We start from the raw sequence: 19,848 nt of genomic DNA, 5'->3' as shown, positions 1-19,848 counted from the left end.
AATTAGCATCCCTATTATGAATCGTCACATAAAGATATTTCCTGGGTCGGTTTGTGGACGGATTATCACCTAAATTAAAACCGAATAATCTGGTAAACGTCGTCAGAGCTCCGGTCGGGGTTCAGAGTTTCATTCCCAGCAGATCTGAAACCAGTTGAACGTCTTCGTATCCGCCGTGTCTCTGCATGTCTGTCTGCATGTTCACTTTCTCCTCGTACCTGCTGTTGTCTCTGACGTCTGCTGCCTTCACTGCGTTAGACCCGGACCACCTCGCTCAGATTCAGGTTATATGCAGGTGATACATAATGTGAGTGAGTGGTTTGTGCTGGTTTCAATGGGCAGTAAATGCTCCCACACCAGCCTCATACTGGAAGGCAGCTCTTTATCTACATGTCTAGTGTGACTGTTTAATGAGTCTGTTTCCCTGCTAGCCACAGACTCAGACAAAAAGCGTCTCATTCTGTCCGGAACCGACATCAGACTCCCCCCTTCATCTCCCCCCTTCTTCCTCCTCTTTTTTTTTTACTCCATCACCCCTCCTCCTCCTCCTCCTCCAACTCCTCTTCATCTTCCTCCTCTTCCTCCTCAGCAGTCTCTCAATGACAAGCGTAAAAAGAACCTCTTTTCCCGAAAGTTTCCGTTCTACAAGAGCAAAGAGGCGAGCGAGCAGGAGACCAGCGATGTCGACCGTAAGTATCCCAGCGCGACGTCCGTTTGGGGGGGGGCGGGCGGTCTGTCTGTCTGAGAGACGATTGGTCAGGCGACAGGAAGAGAGGTCAGCTGGTGGCGGCGCGCTATGCAAACGCACCGGTTGTCATGGCAACGGGGCCTGGCTAAATAAAAAAAATAAAAAAATGAATGCAACTGGATCACAAACTGTCTTGAAGCCTGGAAGGCAGAATATTTGGTCTGATCTTCCTCCTCCTCCTCGGAGCCAAAACGGCCGCCCCGCAGCCCTGCCGACCGGCTGCGTTCCCTCTGCTCTCTCTGTCTGTCGCTGTCACTCAGTAACGTGTTGTGTTGTTTTCTCCTCGTTGTTCACTCGGCTCTGCTGACCTCAGGACAACAGCGACGACATGCTATCCAAAGGCCACAGTAAGTGTTCTCCCCACCCCTCCCCCCCCCCCTCTCATGAAAACTCCCATGAGCCTCCTGGTCTCCACCAGGATCCTTCAAAGACTCGATGTTTGATAAGATGAACAACAGACTTGATGTCGTTGCCTTTATTTACTTTAAAGCTTAGTTTAATAAAGTTTCATTTTGTCCTCAAAGTAAAAAAAAGAAAAGAAGGTGGTTGGTAAAATGTGAATATAACGTCTGACTATAGCAGAAACTGCAGGTCAAAGGTCATCCTCCAAGCTGCAGGTCAAAGGTCATCCTCCAATCCTCCATGATCGTTTCAGTCTGATCTCAGAGCAGCCCGGTGTCGGTGTCGGCGTCGGCGTCTTTGTCAGTGTCGGTGTCGGTGTCGGTGCTGAGGAGAGAGCGGCCGATGCTGGAGGACGGTGAACCTCCAAAACGTCCCGAATCTGCATTTCAAAAGGCGTAACCTCGGCAATGTGTCTATCCGTCCTCCGGTGCGCTGTGGGCGGCGTGCGGCGGTGCTGCAGCAGCACCGAGCACTGCCAGCCTTCATATTTACACTAAAAACAAATAAGTGATAAAAGCTGGAGTCCATGTGGAGACGATAGCGGACTGGAATGGTCCATTATTTTTATTATATAGGGACGCCTCGCCGTGCGTTATCACTTTCATGAAGTAAAAACATCAGAAGAAGCTGAAGTTGGTTCCTGGTGGACACGTGGCCTCAGACCTCCCCTCCCTCCCTCCCTTCCTGTTCCTCCTCTTCCTCCTCTTCTTCTTCACCACCGACCGTCGAGGATCCTCCAGACCGGAGCTCCATCTCTTCACTCTCTGTCACAACACTCATGAGTTTTCACTCCTCCTCCTCCTCCTTCGCTCCTCCTCCTCCTCCTCCTCCTCCTCTCATAGCTCACAGTGTTCACCTCGCTGCTCAGGATCCATCTGGAGCTTCATGGAGGTTTTACACCACTTTCAGGAGTTTTGAGTTCATGTAGCTCCGAATCACACCGAGTCAATGAGAGGGAGGTTTACTGATGAAACTCAAACACTGTATGTGTATATACACTCCCCGGCCACTTTATTAGGTACACCTTGCTAGTACCGGGTGGTCTTCATCTGCTTCAAGGTTGGACGTGTTGTGCGTTCAGAGATGGTATTCTGCATACCTTGGTTGTAACGAGTGGTTATTTGAGTTACTGTTGCCTTTCTATCATCTCCAACCACTTTGCCCATTCTCCTCTGACCTCTGACATCAACAAGGCATTTCCGTCCACACAACCCCCGCTCCCTGGATCTGTTCTCTTGTTGGGACCATTCTCTGTAAACCCTAGAGATGGTTGTGCGTGAAAATCCCAGTAGATCAGCAGTTTAATACTCAGACCAGCCCGTCTGGCACCAACAACCATGCCACGTTCAAAGTCACTTAAATCCCCTTTCTTCCCCATTCTGATGCTCGGTTTGAACTTCAGCAAGTCGTCTTCACCACGTCTAGATGACGTAATGCATTGAGTTGCTGCCATGTGATTGGCTGATTAACTATTTGTGTTAACAAGTAATTGAACAGGTGTGCCTAATAAAGTGGCCGGTGAGTGTATATATGTGTGTATATATATATATATATATATATGTGTGTGTGTGTATATATATATATCTCTATATATATATATACATACTGTGTTTGAGTTTTATATTTTTGTTTATCAACTCTTGTTGGAATCATATCATGTTTGAATTTCAATCAATGTCTTGTTATTTTAACAGTTATGTTTATTGTTTGTTCATCTACCGGTTATGTTTTTTGATTGCTTGTTTGGTCTTCAAAGGCTCCACGTAACCATGTTGACATTTTTAAACGTCTTGTTTTGTCCAACGAACCAAAATATTTAGATTACAAAGATAAAAACTTGTTTTGCTTGAAAAGTAGCCGATGAATCGCCGATCAGTCGACAGCTCTAGTTTGACTTTATCTTGAGGGGTCAGAATAATGAATTTAACACGTGTCTTTGCAGATTTATTTGATATTACATATCATTATAAATGTAGTTCCAGATGTGATGTAATGGTTGCCAGATGTGGAACAGTTTGGATGTGTAACAGGGTTCAGTGAAGTCCCGTCTGTCCTGAAGGTTTATTCTGTGTTTGATATTTATTCTGTGATTATCTGGTGTATCCCGGCTCTGGGTGCAAAGCATTATGGGAAAGCGATGCTCCCCCGCTGACCCGGTGTGTCCTGTGTTTTGTTGTGATTGCAGAACATGTGACCTCTAATGCCAGCGATAGTGAAAGTAGCTACCGTAAGTGTGACACTCCGCCGTCGACGCCGAGCGCTCCCGACACTAACAGTCAGTCTGCTAACCGCTAACTCCCTCACCGATGTCATTAACGAGCACGAGCTGCTGATTGGTCGATAACAGCATGACCTCACACACACAGTTTATCATCCTGCTAAACGGCCCTGACGGGGGGAACGTCTGTCTCGGGCTGTTTGCATTTAAAGCTCCTGACTGCTGCATGAACTCTGGATGGATGTGTAGAAATCAAAGAGTGATTTTAGAGTGTGGCTTTAAATGTATATGTTGAATATGAATTATTATTTATTTAACAACAACCCAGCAGTTGTTGAATAATACATCATCATTTATTAGTTGACTTTAGGGCTGTCGATCAATTAGTTGTTAAGTATTTAATCGTCTTATCAACATGGGAGTGGACAAATATGCTGCTTTATGCTAATGTATGTATATATTAATTATTGTAAATCAATTAACCTCACAGGTACGTATGTATATGTAGTATATGTACTTACTTATGTATAATACAATATATAAATACATGAATAAATAAATATAATAAATAAATATAAAAAATAAAAATTGAAAGGAAAATGAATAAATAAATATAAAAAAATACTTATAAATAATAAGAATTGAAAATAAAAAAATGGATGAATAAATGTAAAAAAAAAAAGGAAAATGGAAATGATAAAAAAATGAATAATTAGATGGATAAATAAATGTAATAAAAAATGTAAATTAATTAACAAAACAAAACAATAACAGATATTGTCCAGAAACCCTCACAGGTACTTATGTATAATGTAGTATGTATATGTAGTATATGTACTTACTTATGTATAATACAATATATAAATACATAAATAAATATAAAAAATAAAAATTTAAAGGAAAAATTTATAAATATATTAAAGAAAATGGAAAATCCAAAAAATACATATAAAAAAATAATAGAAAATAAATAAATATAAAAATATAAAAAATGGAAATCAATTAACAACACAAAACAATGACAGATATTGATCCAGAAACCCTCACAGGTACTGCATTTAGCATAAAACAATATGCTCCAATCATAACATGTCAAACTGCAGCCCAACAGGCAACAACAGCTGTCAGTGTGTCAGTGTGCTGACTTGACTATGACTTGCCCCAAACTGCATGTGATTATTATAAAGTGGGCATGTCTGTAAAGGGGAGACTCGTGGGTACCCATAGAACCCATTTACATTCACTGATCTGGAGGTCAGAGGTCAAGGGACCCCTTTGAAAATGGACATGACAGTTTTTCCTCGCCAAAAATTAGCGTGAAGTTTGGAGCGTTATTTAACCTCCTTCATGACCAGCTGGTCTGACCTGGTTGGTACCGATGGATTCATCAGGTTTTATAGTTTCAGATGATACCAGTATCTCTGAGTTATCACGCTAGCTTTGCCAGCCCTAGTTGATTTACATTTTGAATTAATAATCTGAATCTGTAAAGTAACTGAAGTCATTAAATAAATGTATTGCAGTAAAAAGTATAAAGTAGCAGAAAATGGAAATACTGCAGATACAGCACTTTATTAAATGTACTTTCTAACGCTGCTAATTTGTCCTGATTCTGTAAACAGCGCCTGAACATTATTTTCAACCCGTCGGCGTCTTTTTGTTTTTGTATTTTCTGACATCGGGTTTCTGCAGCAGAAATGAAGCAACAGTCTGTGAATGACACGATTAGCTCTGTGCAATAATCACTCAGTATAGACGGAGAGTAAAATGTACCTGACCACCTGTGATGAACCTCATCTCATCCTCTGTTCTCACTTCATCTCTCCTCCTCCTCCTCCTCCTTCATCCCTTCATCTCTATCGGTTAAACCCCTGTTGACGCAGCTCCTCTCCTTCCTAACCGTCCTCTCTGTGTGTTTGTGTTTGTAGGTGGGCAGGAGGAGTACGTTCTGTCCTATGAACCCGTCACTCAGCAGGAAGGTAAAGCAACTTGAACTCCTCTCTGACACTTTCAAACTGCTCTGAGTCAAATTAGAGAGGTTAAATACTCCAAACATACCGGCAAGAAGTTTATATTCTGCAGTTATATATAGTATCGACCCCTTTTCTGTTAGTTAACATGATGACGTGTTTTGCGGGCGGAGCGTTACGGCGTGTCCACACAGGGATCGTCAGGAGCGTCAGGAGCGTCAGGAGCGCGTGGCGGCTACGGAACCTGGGCTGTATTCAAAACCGCCGACTACCTACTACAAAAACACCCGGATGTCATACTGATTCAGAAAAAATCTACAGTATGCATCGGACCAGTCAACCTCGCCTGCTGTATCCCACAATGCAAAGCGCTGGAACGGTCATTTTTGTAATGTAAAGTAGCGGAGGGTTGCTATTGTCCGTTCTGTTTACTTTCGCTTTCCAAAACCGGAATCCTGCGAAACCCGGCCTAGCGTACTGCAAAATAAATCGATTTACGTTCCATACTACAAACTACTAACGAACGCAGTATGCAGCATGTATTATGTAGTATGCAGTATGTACTCTATACTGTCCGATGCATACTGCCGATTTTGCTTTTGTTCGCATACTGCATACTACTTGCTACATTTTGGCCAAATCAGTATACATACCAACCGATAGACCAATAATCGGTAAATAAACATGTCCTGAAAACGATGACATCATCTAAAACACGTGCACGTCGCACCCGGTCTTAAAGGTATAAACACACAAATATAGCATCCGATCTTAATGGCTTACTTGTGGATTATTACTGTTATTTACAAATGACCACACGTTTCTTAATCTTAATGACATTTATAATAAAATGAAATGGAATGACTTTCTTAAAGGGCTGACAGCTGCAGCAGAAACGCTGCCGGTGTGGACGCCACACGCGTGAAACGCGGTAGTTCAGCAAGGCAGCCGCCGTGCGCTGCTGACGTTCCCTGTGTGAACAAAGCGTTAAGTGGAGGCAAAGTAATTCTCTGAACACGTCAGTTAAAGGGACTGTTTGTAACTTTCTAAGCGTATAAATGTAGCAGGTCGGCACATATGCGCGCTCGCGTGTGGCCGCTGTCTTGTCTCCTCTGCCTGCTCGCCTTCACTCAGACAGCGCGCGCGTTCTCGCTGTCTCTCTCCACCTCTCACGTGCATGCTGCTCACTCCACACTGCAGGAGAGTTAGTTTAGCTCTGAGAATATCTAGTGAATGTTCAGTGGAGGTTTGTGCAGAAATAACTGCTGCAGCTCCTCCAGACCAACAGAGGTTTCCCGTGTCTTGTGAAGTGACGGGGCTTCTCAGAGAGAAACGTTATCGTCTCGTTACCGACCAGTTGCCAGTGTCTTCCTGCTCTCTCCGGCTGCGGGCGGAGGGAGACGAGTTTCTCGCTGGGGAGCCCCGCTGCCTGAGCCTGCGCTGAGGCAGGAGAAGCAAACACAGTATCAGCATTGATTCATGGAGAGACCTTGGTCTGGTCAGCTAACATTACTGCCAAGCAGCTGAAATATAGAGTGATATTGTGCTTTTAGCTGACGTGTGTCACCTCACTGTGTTGAGTGATGCTCGTTCATGTCCATTTAGAGCGAGCACAAGCGCGAACCCGACGCTGACTTTCGTTGATTTCACGGCCACAGGTGTCGCTGTTAAGAAACATTTCTGAAAGTTACAAACAGTCCCTTTAAGTGGAGGCAAAGTAATTCTCTGAACACGTCAGTTAACAAAAAAACGGAACCACGGTTTTAAAAAAAAAATCAATTTGTTTTGCTACGTATTAATAAACACTGATGGTAATCATATTTTAATGGCTAAAGTTAATACTGAAATTAAAAAATACAGATAAAAAATGTTAATTTCAGATATATATTTTGGAGGTTTGTTTTGTTGTGTTTTGGTCATTTAGCCTGATGACCTCAGTATTGATAGAATCCAGTGATGTATGTCACCTCTGTGTCGTGAAACTTGTGTTATGAGCTTTGATCGCTTCCTGTTTCCACCCTCTCCGACAGTGAACTACACCCGTCCCGTCATCATCCTCGGCCCCATGAAGGATCGGATCAACGACGACCTGATCTCAGAGTTCCCCGACAAATTTGGATCCTGCGTCCCTCGTAAGTCCACACAGATATACGGCTCCGCTGGACTCCAAATACAAACCTGTTCATAGAAATGTGAAAGTTTTCCTCCTCCTCTCTCAGACACGACCCGGCCGAAGCGGGACTACGAGGTGGACGGCAGAGATTATCACTTTGTGGTGTCCAGAGAGCAGATGGAGAAGGACATCCAGGACCACAAGTTCATCGAGGCGGGACAGTACAACAACCACCTGTACGGAACCAGCGTGCAGTCGGTCCGAGAGGTGGCGGAGAAGGTACCAACACCTGTATGTGATACCTGCGTTCAGTCCTTTCTTTATGAAGCGGGTTTTGATTCCACGGCTCCGACAGACTGACTCTGGAAATGTCAGTTTTGTCCAAGTGAAACGGTTGATGCTGATAAAACATGTTGTTCTTCCTCTTCTGTCGTTTTCAGGGTAAACACTGTATCCTGGACGTGTCGGGGAACGCCATCAAGAGACTCCAGCTGGCTCAGCTTCATCCCATCGCCATCTTCATCAAACCCAAATCTGTGGAGAACATCATGTGAGTCGATGACGTCTCATACATCGTCCGTACTGTAAAAACCAGGAGGCTCTTTAGTGTCTCCGCTAGCGGTCGGTTTTTACTTCTAGTGCTTCTACATGACACCTCTGCGTGATGTTTGTTCCTGCAGGGAGATGAACAAGCGTCTGACGGAGGAGCAGGGCAGGAAAACCTTCGACAGAGCCACCAAGCTGGAACAGGAGTTCACCGAGCATTTCACAGGTGAGACAGCAGAACACGGGTAGGCTGGATGGGCAGACTCCCGTGCATAAAAATGAGAACCACCTCCTCGGTCTGCCATTCCAACAATGTCCAGAACCTTCAGCATCTCAGGGCGGATCTCATCCACCTCCGGCGCCTTGCTGCTGAGGAGCTTTGACGAGCCTTCCCACGAGTCTTCCGGCTCCGCCTCCTCTACGGAGGACGTGATGGTCGGATTCAGGAGCTCCTCAAAGTGCTCTTTCTTCGACAATATCCCCAGTCCGGGTCCGCAGTCCTCCTCCCCCGCTGAGCACAGCCTGAGCCAAGCACGGCTTTCCCTGTCGGAGTTGTCGGTTTTCCAGAACTTCCTTGAGGCCAACCGAAAGTCCTTCTCCATGGTCTCCCCGAACTCCCCGAAGCCCCTCTGGCCACCCGGTAGCTGTCAGCTGTTTCTGGAGACCTAAAGGCTTGGCTAACTTAGCTATGTTCCACGTCACCAACACTAGCTATCTAACTTAGCTATGTTCCACGTCACCAACACTAGCTATCTAACTTAGCTATGTTCCACACACAGATGAACCGTTATCTGAGCCGATGTGTTCTATCCAGTGACTCCGGGTCTGTTTATCAGCCCGGAAGAGAAAGAAGGAGCGAGTGCATCCCGGTACGAAACACACCGACATCGTAGCTTCAGAGAGAGAGTCACTGTTTGGTGTGTGTCGTCTGTCTGATACTTCAACAGTTTGACAACAAACTGAGACTTTCTTAACTTACTAAATTCAGTTTTAAATTGACAAACATCATCCGTGTGTCTGTGATTCGTGGAGCGATTCAAAATGGATTTATCTCTCCGTTGACTACCGTTCATATTCATTCTGGAGTAAGGTCCCATGGGGGTCCACAGGAAGGGGCGGGACTTCGCCTCGCTATACTTTGTAGATACGTTCACTGTTGGTTTGAGTCTCAGCATGAAGAGTTCTCTTCTTCGTCATTAACGTTGACTTATTTCTGATTGTGATTATTTCTTTCAGCCATCGTTCAGGGCGACACTCTGGAGGAGATCTACGATCAGGTGAAGCAGATCATCGAGGAGCAGTCGGGTCCGTTCATCTGGGTTCAGTCCAAGGAGAAGTTATGAGGATCAAAACTCTGTCTGCTCCGTCGCTCCTCCTCTCTTTAGATCCACTTTGTTTTGAAAAGGAAAGTCGACCTGCAGACGGCAGCCTCCTCCCTCGCCCCCCCGACCACCACCACAACCCGATCAACGACACGACACATCGACTGACCAGAGCTTTTATTTTGTATTTGTTTTGCCTGAATAAGACTCCATTGTTGGGTTTCCTGACCAGCAGAGAAAAGCACACAGGAAGTATGATGACATCACACTCAACACGGTACAGCTCCTTAATGTTTAAGGGAGAAGAAGAAGAAGACACGTCCATGGAAGTGGCGAGAAGAAGAAGAAACGTACGAAGAAGATTTTCAGTTTGTGGGGTTTTTATACCCTTTTTTTTTTTCTTTTGTCATGTCAGGTAAGACGGACGGACAGACGGAGTTTTCGGTCTCAGGCAGCGTCTGTCGGTCCGGGAAAAGGAAGGCGGAGACACAAAAAAGCGAAACTTTGCACGTTTGAGCTTTAACAGCATGTCCGTTAATAACCCCGTTTATTTCCCATCAGCCCCTTCGGCGTCTGACGTCACAGCTTTTCTTCTTCTGTTCTGCATCTCACCGTTTCCTCTTTTTTTCTTTTTTACTCACGTTTATATTTTCTTTGTTTTGCTCCTCGCTGCTGCAGGACGTTTGTCAGGACGCTGTGCAGGGTTCCTGCTCTGCTGCCAGGGGGCGCTGTGGAGGGCGTTTAACAGATTAACTCGCTTTATTTAAGGGATGAGGAATAATCGACTCTCTTCACTCCACCAATTCTGATTTTATTGCTGAACATTTTTACATTTTAGACATTTAGTTTTGGTGAGTTCAAAGGTCATGGCGGTCATTTTTCTACCTACACTGCAACACAACATCTTGATTTTCTCAAGTCCTTTCTGTCTGTAAAGGAATCTAAAGCCACGTTTTCCTTAAAACGAGAATGTTTCGGCTTTTTATTCCCACTTGGAAGTGAAGAAAATGATTCAAACAACTCCAATCACATTTTTCAGGATATTAAATTCACCAAAGAAAAAACAGACAAGACACATCACCAAATTAATCACGCCTCATAATCACAAAAAAAAACTGTCCCATCCTAATTACAAGAAAACTATCATTAGAAATCTCATAATTTTCTTGCAATGATGAGAAATATTATTGTAATTACAAGAAAACAGTCATAATAGGGAAAATAAGGAATATAAATATATAAACAGAATTTCGAGAATACTTATATACTCAAAATTAAGAGATCTTAATTCCAAGAAAATTGTCATAATTACAAGAAAAATATCAGAAACACAAGCTATTTATTTTATAATTCATAAGAAAAATCTGCCATAATTTTCTTATAATTATAGACAATATTCTTGTTGATAAAAATAATAAATACAAAAATATAAAAAACACCTATAATTAAGAGGATATTACTTTATAATTAGAAGAAAAATCATTACAGGAAAATTATCCTATAATCCAGAGAAAAATATCTCATAATCAATAAATTAATTTAAATTAATTCCAAGAAAATAATCCTAATTACAATAAAAAATATCTTTATTTCATGATTACGAAAATATAATTTCTCAGTGTGCGAAAATGCAGAATTACTGTCACAAATTGTGAAAAAATAATACATACAACAAACAAAAACAACTTTATAATTAGAAGAAGCTCATTATCTTATAATCCTGAGAAAATCATCTTGTAATAAGGATCTTTTTTTGGAATTAAAATCTGTTAATTATGAGAAAAATATCATAAAAATACAAGTTCTTTATTTCATAATTACAAATAAAACAATATGTGAAAATGATGATAATATGAGAATTATAGGGGAACTGCAAGATTTCTCCGTCATGAGATTGTTTTGTCAAAATGATCAAATATAGTTTATTTTTCTTCATTGAAAGCAGCTTGAGATATTCTCTTCATCTAATTGAATAAGTCTTTAAAGACAGATTGACTTGACGAGATGAAAGTGTAACACTGATTTTAAACTTTAAATACACTTGATTTAACTGAACTGATATTTTTATTATTATTATTATTATTATTATTATTATTATTATTATTATTATCATCGGTGTGTTTGGGGTTGTGTTGTTCGGAGCGGCGCCCTCTTGTGAGTGGGAGTTCGAACCCCGTCAGACGCCCGTCAGCGTCGTCAGTGTCTTACCATGAAAAACGATGTCGATCATGTGATGCTTTGTGCGCCTGGAGACGAGCTGCCACCTCCAGGTGTCCGCAGGTGTGTCCCGAACGCGCAGGTTATTATTGTACAATGAGATTTTGACAGATATTTAACCCTCGGTAAACTGCCTATTTTGTTATAATAAAAGTCTATATTGAACTTTACTTAAGCACTACTACTACGGGAATTATTTTCTTTGCATTGTTAATCATATATGAATAGAAAAGTATAAAGATATTTGAATATGAATATATATTTTTTCTTTTTCTTTGATCACCACCTCCTCTGTCTTTTAATTTTCTTTTTTAAGCATAATAAAAAAACTTAACAAGAAAACAGGAAGTGGTGCAGTGCTCTCTTCTTCTTCTTCTTCTCAGGTCCAGCCCACGTCATGATGACGTCATCATGAGGTCATGATGAGGTCATGATGACATCATGATGAGGTCAAGATGACGTCATGATGAGGTCATGATGACGTCACGGTGTTAGCTGGAGGGTAAACAAAGGAAAGACTGGAGGCTAACTAAAGTGGTGGACACACTGCCCGCATCAGGCTCGCGTGAGTCTCGCGTGGCGTGTTGTTTTTTATTTCGGCGTCCATGTTAACAGGTTAGAGTGGACACACTGCCCGCATGAGACGCGCGTCTATTTTATAGAATAGAGGTCTCGCCTATTTTACACGCGAGCCTCTCGCGTCTCAGCTGCGTGTCTCAGCAGCAACAGACAGTGAAGGTGATCTATTGACAGTATATTAACTTCATACCAGCAAGACTTTACTGCAGTGTCGAGGTTTATCTGTAGAATATGTTACGAGATGAAAAAAAAATAAAGTTAAGTAAACTTGTTTTTAAATCAACACTTCCTGCTTTCATTTCAAAATAAAAGCCCTCAGGCGTTTTTTCTATAGACAGAATCCCTTCATTTGTTAACACGAGGCTTTTATTCTGAAATATGAGCAGTCAGTGATGTGGAACACGCACTAACTTTGGGAGCTCAAAAAATTGATAAAGTTTGGGGTTTAAATCAACACTTCCTGCTTTCATTTCGAAATAAAAGCCCTAAAGCGGGTTTTCTTTTCACAGAATTCCTTCATTTGTTAACACGAGGCTTTTATTCTGAAATATGTGCCGGACAGTGATGTGGAACATGCAGTGACTTGGAAAGCATCATAAATGAATACAGTATGGAGTTTTAATTGTGGATTATTACTATTATTCACTAATTACCACACGTTTCTGAACCTTTCTCTGTCTAAAATAAATATAAATTATATTTATCATGAAGTTAAATGGCCATTAAAAGGAAAACTCTATGCAGAAAGAAAGAGCTGACAGCAGCAGCAGAAACACAGCTGACAGGTAGCAGACACGCTCCCGACAGGCAGCTAACTCGCGTCTAGTGTGAACACCCTAGGTGTGCATCACGCGGCCACGACGCGACGCTGCCGTCACGCGAGCCTGAAGCGGGCAGTGCATATCTAAAATGTCCTCTTGTTGTGTTGTTGGCTGCCAGAATCCAGATATCACAACATTAGAGATGACAAACTGTGATTCGAGGCTCTAGCGAGCTACAATATCGGAGAGAGAGTAAATCTTGCTAATATCGGTCACGATTGTGGTTAGCAGAAGGCTAAACTATTAGCATCCCTTTCTCTCTCCGTCTCTGAAACGCTTCTCCGATATTGTCCGACTCTCTTTCTGACTGACTTTACTGAAGGATAGTTAACTATAGACATCCAGAGATTTATACGCCCTCAATTTATCTTTACAGCGCTGCCGTTGGTCACCAGCCCGCTGGTCGGACGGCTCCATGCTACAGGAAATGAGTCCAACAGAGGACAGCGCCGGTCACGGTCCCTCTGCCTCACTCCTCGCCGCTAGGAGACGACTTCACCGGGAGGAGAGTAGGCGTCAGCTAGCCAACGTTAGCCAGCCGTCTCCTCCTCCTGCAGTAAATGTTAAATGGACTTGCATTTATTTAGCGCTTTTCTAGTCTTCCGTCCACTCAAAGCTCTCTACACTACATGTCAGTATTCACCCGTTCACACACACGATGGCAGAGGCTACTAAGGTGCCAACTTTGCCCATCAGGATCTGATCTAAATACTCATTCACACACCGATGGCGATACCTTCAGGAGCAATTTGGGGTTAAGTGTCTTGCTCAAGGACACATCGACATGTGATCCGGAGCAGCCGGGGATCGAACCACCGACCTTCCAATTGATGGACGACCTGCTCTACCCTCTGAGCCACAGCCGCCCAATAGTCTGCAGCGGCGTAGGGGTCAGCTAATCTGGTCCCGTTGGTTAACGTTAACTTTCTCAACTACCACTGGTGATCCCGGAGAGTGAGTGACGGCACATGTTGAGAGAAACTAGGATTTTCTTCAGCCATTGTTAAAAAAACAAGTCAACAATACTTGCTAGCCTCCACTTAACCCTCCGCCCACTAAACACATCACCATGGTTACCAACAGAGAAGTTTGTTTGTGTGAATCGGCTGATTAAATGATGACTGACTGGGACCAGTTCTTAAACCAGAGCCACCAGTTCCGTCTGATAATCAATAAAAGTGTTGGCCTGATGTGTTTTATCCAGCGTCTCCTGGTCCAGTGTGCAGGATTTGACGGCATCTAGTGGCGTGGTTGCAGATTGCAACCAACTGAGCACCCCTCCGCTCACTCCTCCCTTTTTCCTAGACTGCGGTAACGTGAGCTGCCGAGTGCTAAACCGCGGTAAACGCCGTAATAACACTACTTTAGGAGCACCGGAAGTCAGACGGCGGCTGGCGGCACCTCGGTTTAGCATTCACAAGCGTGTCGGAGAACTACGGTGGCCTTCAGGTAACGTAAAAAATGCAAAAGGCTTTTTGGTTTGTCCGTTCTTGGCTACTGTACAAACACATTCTGTCTCTCAACTCATCAATTACCGCCACTAGGTCGGCACCCCTCGGCATCGGAGGCCGACGCACGGGGTTCCCCTCTTGCGTTACTTTTGGACGGACCAAGAACGGTCCCAAGAAGTATTAATGTAGTACACTTAGAAGTATACTACTAGTACATTGATATTAGTATACTTCCTACATAAAGTATACTTGGGAAATATAACGTCACCTAACTATACTTCATAAAATAAACTTGGAAGTATTCAACTTTTTTGTAGCATAGTTTCTCTAAGTGAAAATATTCAAAGTTGTTTGAAGAAATTCCTAAAAACAAAATCTTAATTTTCCGAGAAAACATTTCTACGGAGCCCTCGCGACCCCTAGGAGAACATCTTCTTGTATCTCGTTCCCTCAAGTTAGTAACGAGATACTTCATAGAGCACTTCTTCCAATCATTCCTGACAGTCCACGCATTCCTGATGTACGGAGCCCCGCTAGATGATGTACATCGGTAAAGTTGGAAAGATATTGACAGATTCAAACTTCCTGGATCAATAACTCATAACAGAAACGTTGTTAAAACACCAACGAGGGCTCTTTCTAACCGTAGTGAGGTAGACAACGAGCTACAACCTCATTTTAATCAACTGATAACACATTACATCGGTCTCTGTGTGCAGCCAGCTGTGAGACGAGCTGTCAGGGAACGTCTATAAAGTGCAATTCTTTCGAATTTTTAATAGGATAAATATTCAATAACGTCAGTATAATGCAGTGTAGTACCACCAAAATTGCACTTTATAGACGGTCCCTGACAGCTCGTCTCACCGCCGGCTGCACACAGAGACCGATGTTATGTGTTATGTGTTGATTAAAATGAGGTTGTAGCTCGTTGTCTACCTCACTACGGTTAGAAAGAGCCCTCGTTGGTGTTTTAACAACGTTTCTGTTCTGAGTTATTGATCCTGAAGCAAGAAAAGCGAACACTAGGATCAGCATTGATTCATGGAGAGACCTTGGTCTGGTCAGCTAACATTACTGCCAAGCAGCTGAAATATAGAGTGATATTGTGCTTTTAGCTGACGTGTGTCTCCTCACTGTGTTGAGCGATGCTCCTTCATGTCTATGTAGAGCGAGCACAAGCGCCAGCAACAGGACGCTGATTTTCGTTGACTTAACGGCCACAGGTGTCGCTGTTAACAAGACATTCCTGATTCTTACAAACAGTCCCTTTAACGAACATTTTAAATTATTATTTTATTTTTTATACTTTTTTTTTAGTGTGTCTGTATTTGAATATTTTTAATGCTTTGAGAAACGTTAGTGTATACAACTGTTTCTTTCTTCATCTTCTGCTGCTCATAAACTTGTTTTTAGTTTCCAAATTTAAATCACAATTAATGTATTACTAGTGATTTTACCATCAGCTCTTTATAGGAACAACATGTTTACTAAGATCTTATCAGTTGAATGTCAGTTCTATTACCTCTGACACATTTTATTTTGAAAGAAAAGTAAAGTATTACATTGATTTCTGTGTTCCTAACTCTGACATTACAGGATGAACTTGGTGAAGAAGACTGAAGGGTCCAGTCACATGTTGTCAGGTGAGATCTCACTGCTCACTACATGCAGATTTATACTGATATCAACAGTGGTGGAGGAAGTATTCAGATCAGTAGAAGTACTAATACCACACTGTAAAAGTACTCTGTTAAAGCTGCAGCTCTATCATTACACTAGCCGAGAAGTATTTCACAACTAAAGAGCGTGTTGTAACCACGAGGCTCTGTTGTAACGGATGAAACTAAGTGCCGCTCCTCTTACTGGAATGAAGCAGAGCCTGATAACCCCTCCCTTCTCTTCCTCCTCTCAAACACACCCAGTTGCACTCTCTCCTCTTATTTCCTCGTTCCCTCCCCTTCAGATCTACAGTTTTGAAGATGGGTGTAACCGACATGGTGGTGCAGTGAGAGCTGACAGGCTGCATTCAGTGCACATGTTGTTTAGATCAGAGCTCAAACTAGTTTCACTTCTCAGGTAGTGCGACTCAGACGGGCGTTGTCTCTACTGAGAGGTGAAATGGCGCAGCAAGAAAATCAACTGAACCAGGAAAGGTTCTCTTGTTCCATCTGTCAGGATCTACTGAAGGATCCGGTGACTACTTCCTGTGGACACAGCTACTGCATGAACTGTATTAAAACCCACTGGGATGGACAGGATCAGAGGTACATCTACAGCTGCCCTCAGTGTAGGCAGACCTTCACACCAAGGCCTGTCCTGATGAAAAACACCATGTTAGCAGATTTAGTGGAGGAGCTGAAGAAGACTGGACTCCAAGCTGCTCCTGCTGATCACTGCTATGCTGGACCTGAAGATGTGGCCTGTGATGTCTGCACTGGGAGGAAACTGAAAGCCTTCAAGTCCTGTCTCGCCTGTCTGGCCTCTTACTGTGAGAAACACCTCCAGCCTCATTATGACTCAGCTCCGTTCAAGAAACACAAGCTGGTGGAGCCCTCCAAGAAGCTCCAGGAGAACATCTGCTCTCATCATAACGAGGTGATGAAGATGTTCTGTCGTACTGATCAGCAGTGTATCTGTTATCTCTGCCCTGTGGGTGAACATAAAGGCCACGACACCGTCTCAGCTGCAGCAGAAAGGACCAAGAGGCAGAGAGAGCTGGAGGTGAGTCGACTCAACATCCAGCAGAGGATCCAGGACAGAGAGAAAGATGTGAAGCTGCTCCAACAGGAGGTGGAGGCTGTCAATCGCTCTGCTGATAAAGCAGTGGAGGACAGTGAGAAGATCTTCACCGAGCTGATCCGTCTCATGGAGAAAAGAAGCTGTGATGTGAAGCAGCAGGTCAGATCCCAGCAGAAAAGTGAAGTGAGTCGAGTCAAAGAGCTTCAGGAGAAGCTGGAGCAGGAGATCACTGAGCTGAAGAGGAGAGACGCTGAGCTGAAGCTGCTGTCACACACAGAGGATCACAACCAGTTTCTACTCAACTACCCCTCACTGTCACCGCTCAGCGAGTCTACATCCAGCATCAATATCCGTCCTCTGAGCTACTTTGAGGACGTGACGGCGGCTGTGTCAGAAGTCAGAGATAAACTACAGGACATTCTGAGAGAGAAATGGACAAACGTCTCATGGACAGTGTCTAATGTGGATGTTTTACTGTCACAACCAGAGCCCAAGACCAGAGCTGGATTCTTAAAATATTCACGAGAAATCACACTGGATCCAAACACAGCATACACAGAGCTGTTATTATCTGAGGGGAACAGAAAAGCAACATTAATGAGAGAAGATCAGTCTTATTCTAGTCACCCAGACAGATTCACTTATTATTGTCAGGTCCTGAGTAGAGAGAGTCTGACTGGACGTTGTTACTGGGAGGTGGAGTGGAGAGGGTTAGGAGTTTATGTAGCAGTCGCATACAAGAGTATCAGGAGAGCAGGGAGGGGTGAATGTAGATTTGGATTCAATGACAAATCTTGGGCGTTAGATTGTTACATTAACAGTTATACATTTTGGTACAACAGAGTTCAAACTCCCGTCTCAGGTCCTCGGTCCTCCAGAGTAGGAGTGTACCTGGATCACAGTGCAGGTATTCTGTCCTTCTACAGCGTCTCTGAAACCATGACTCTCCTCCACAGAGTCCAGACCACATTCACTGAGCCTCTCTATGCTGGACTTAGGCTTTATAAGTATGATAACACTGCTGAGTTGTGTAAACTGAAATAGACAGAAGTCATTTGAGGGTTCAATTCTGTGTTTTAACTCTTCAACTTCTCTGGTGTCCATCATTGTTGCTGCAGAGCTGATTTGTGGCTGCACCGCAGAGGGCCAGACTTACAAACACTAAAGTCTGTCGCTGACTGACTGACTGACTGATGAAGTTACAGGATTGGTCGGCTGACTGTTGGAGGTTTCTCATTGGTTGTTGCTCTTTCTAAATGAAAAGGTGGAGAACAGTTCAGTGTTCATGTTTTCTGGGGAGCGTGTCAGCGGTTCATTGAATCATTACATCGTGCTGTTGTTGTGCATGTGCTGTTGTTTCTGTTCGTTTAAGTCACGTTACGTTACGTTGTTGCTTCGTATTGTGTTACCGTGCATTCACACCAAGCGAGAAGCTTAAATTAGCAAGACACACGTTGCTACTGCGGTATGAACCCAAAATAAACAGACTGTGCTGTGATTTAATTGCAATAAACAGATCAAAAATGATGCTGAAATAACTACATAATGATGATGATTAGTAAAAAGTCTGAATTCATGCTTTGTCAGGTCTGTTACCAAGACGACAAGCAAACAACTTTTAAAATGCTTGTTTTCTGAATGGAGTTTGGATCGATCAGTGCCAGGCTATGCAGCTGCTCCTTTAACACTCCATCTAGGAATAAATACAGCAGCAACAACAACAGTGATGACATAAACTTTGTAAGTATGTATATATTGTTACACAGCACTTATATGATGAATGCTTTTGATACACATGCTTTAATAAAATACTGAAATACTTTAAACCTAAACATGCAGAAGCAGCGTTCAGTTTTTATTCACCAACTATTTGGAACAAGCTCCCAGAAACCTGCAGGACCTCCAACTCTGAGTTCTTTTAAATCAAAGCTTCAAACTTTCCTGTTTGCTGCTGCTGCCTTCTATTAAACCAGATAATGATCTTCTATACTGCACTAGAGCTTTTACTCTTGTGTGTTTTATTCTATTTTAGCTTCTATCCTAGCTTTTATTTTTAGCTTGTTTTTATTTTCTAATCTTTAATGTTTTTATAACTGTTTTAATTATGTCTTAATGTTCTTTTGCACTTTGTCGCAATGTTCTTAAATGTTTATGTAAAGCACTTTGAATTGCCCTGTTGCTGAAATGTGCTCTACAAATAAAGCTGCCTTGTTGCCTAACCTTGCAGACTGTATGTCATGCTGATACCTTTTCACCTTCTATAAAATGTATGACTAGTAAATGTTACCATTTACTATTACTGAATGCAATTTGCTTCATTATAAGTTGTCTTTCAATCAAACATTAAGATATAAGTGGAAAAAAAACTGTTCACGAAACATCATAGACATGACCACTGACTATTTGTGGAACAATTTAGCCACAAATTCACATCCTGACCAAATACGGTCCAGACATATACTCGCTTTAGACTGAGTCTTGTTCTTTTCATGTCTTCACTGCACAGAGATCAGCTGTCAATCAAACATTTTCTTTGTGCTCTGAGTCAATAAAGAGGATTTATTACTAATAAGCTAAAACTGGAAAAACAGTCAGAATTCATTGGGTCAAGTCTGGGTGTGAAGAAGTGTTGTTAAGTCCTTGTTAAGGAACATTGTGTAGATGATTCTTAACATTTGGTTACTAATATTTCCATGTTGTTAAATCAGAGAAATGTTAA

At 42.7% G+C, this 19,848-nt stretch overlaps 2 protein-coding genes across 27 annotated transcripts in view; both read left to right on the top strand.

Annotated features, from left to right (window-relative positions):
* Window positions 1-11,714, top strand: part of LOC119498442 (discs large homolog 1-like protein) — a 136,857-nt gene extending 125,143 nt beyond the window's left edge. For 9 of the 26 annotated variants that reach the window (XM_037787375.1, XM_037787366.1, XM_037787372.1 and 6 more), the window contains 8 exons: window positions 590-689; window positions 3,336-3,377; window positions 5,297-5,347; window positions 7,369-7,470; window positions 7,558-7,742; window positions 7,892-8,001; window positions 8,132-8,223; window positions 9,234-11,714. In XM_037787375.1, coding sequence (XP_037643303.1) covers window positions 590-689; window positions 3,336-3,377; window positions 5,297-5,347; window positions 7,369-7,470; window positions 7,558-7,742; window positions 7,892-8,001; window positions 8,132-8,223; window positions 9,234-9,340 — 789 coding nt within the window. In that variant the 3' untranslated portion in view covers window positions 9,341-11,714. Of the gene's footprint in view, window positions 1-589; window positions 690-1,061; window positions 1,096-3,335; window positions 3,378-5,296; window positions 5,348-7,368; window positions 7,471-7,557; window positions 7,743-7,891; window positions 8,002-8,131; window positions 8,224-9,233 lie in introns of all 26 variants that reach the window. The other 17 variants (XM_037787368.1, XM_037787374.1, XM_037787387.1 and 14 more) reach the window with 7 other exon arrangements.
* Window positions 11,715-16,339: 4,625 nt separating this feature from the next.
* Window positions 16,340-18,695, top strand: LOC119498457 (E3 ubiquitin/ISG15 ligase TRIM25-like). The gene has a single exon (XM_037787421.1). The coding sequence runs from the start codon at window positions 16,509-16,511 to the stop codon at window positions 18,171-18,173; it is 1,665 nt and encodes a 554-aa protein (XP_037643349.1). The 5' UTR covers window positions 16,340-16,508; the 3' UTR covers window positions 18,174-18,695.
* Window positions 18,696-19,848: the final 1,153 nt, after the last annotated feature.

Source organism: Sebastes umbrosus, chromosome 12 (genome assembly GCF_015220745.1).
Source record: "Sebastes umbrosus isolate fSebUmb1 chromosome 12, fSebUmb1.pri, whole genome shotgun sequence".
NCBI classification, from domain to species: Eukaryota; Metazoa; Chordata; class Actinopteri; order Perciformes; family Sebastidae; genus Sebastes; species Sebastes umbrosus.
This window is presented reverse-complemented; position numbering and strand designations above follow the sequence as displayed.

Bases quoted from the DNA above. Each gene is read 5' to 3' on its own strand.
- LOC119498457 (XM_037787421.1), top strand. From the start codon at position 16,509: ATGGCGCAGCAAGAAAATCAACTGAACCAGGAAAGGTTCTCTTGTTCC.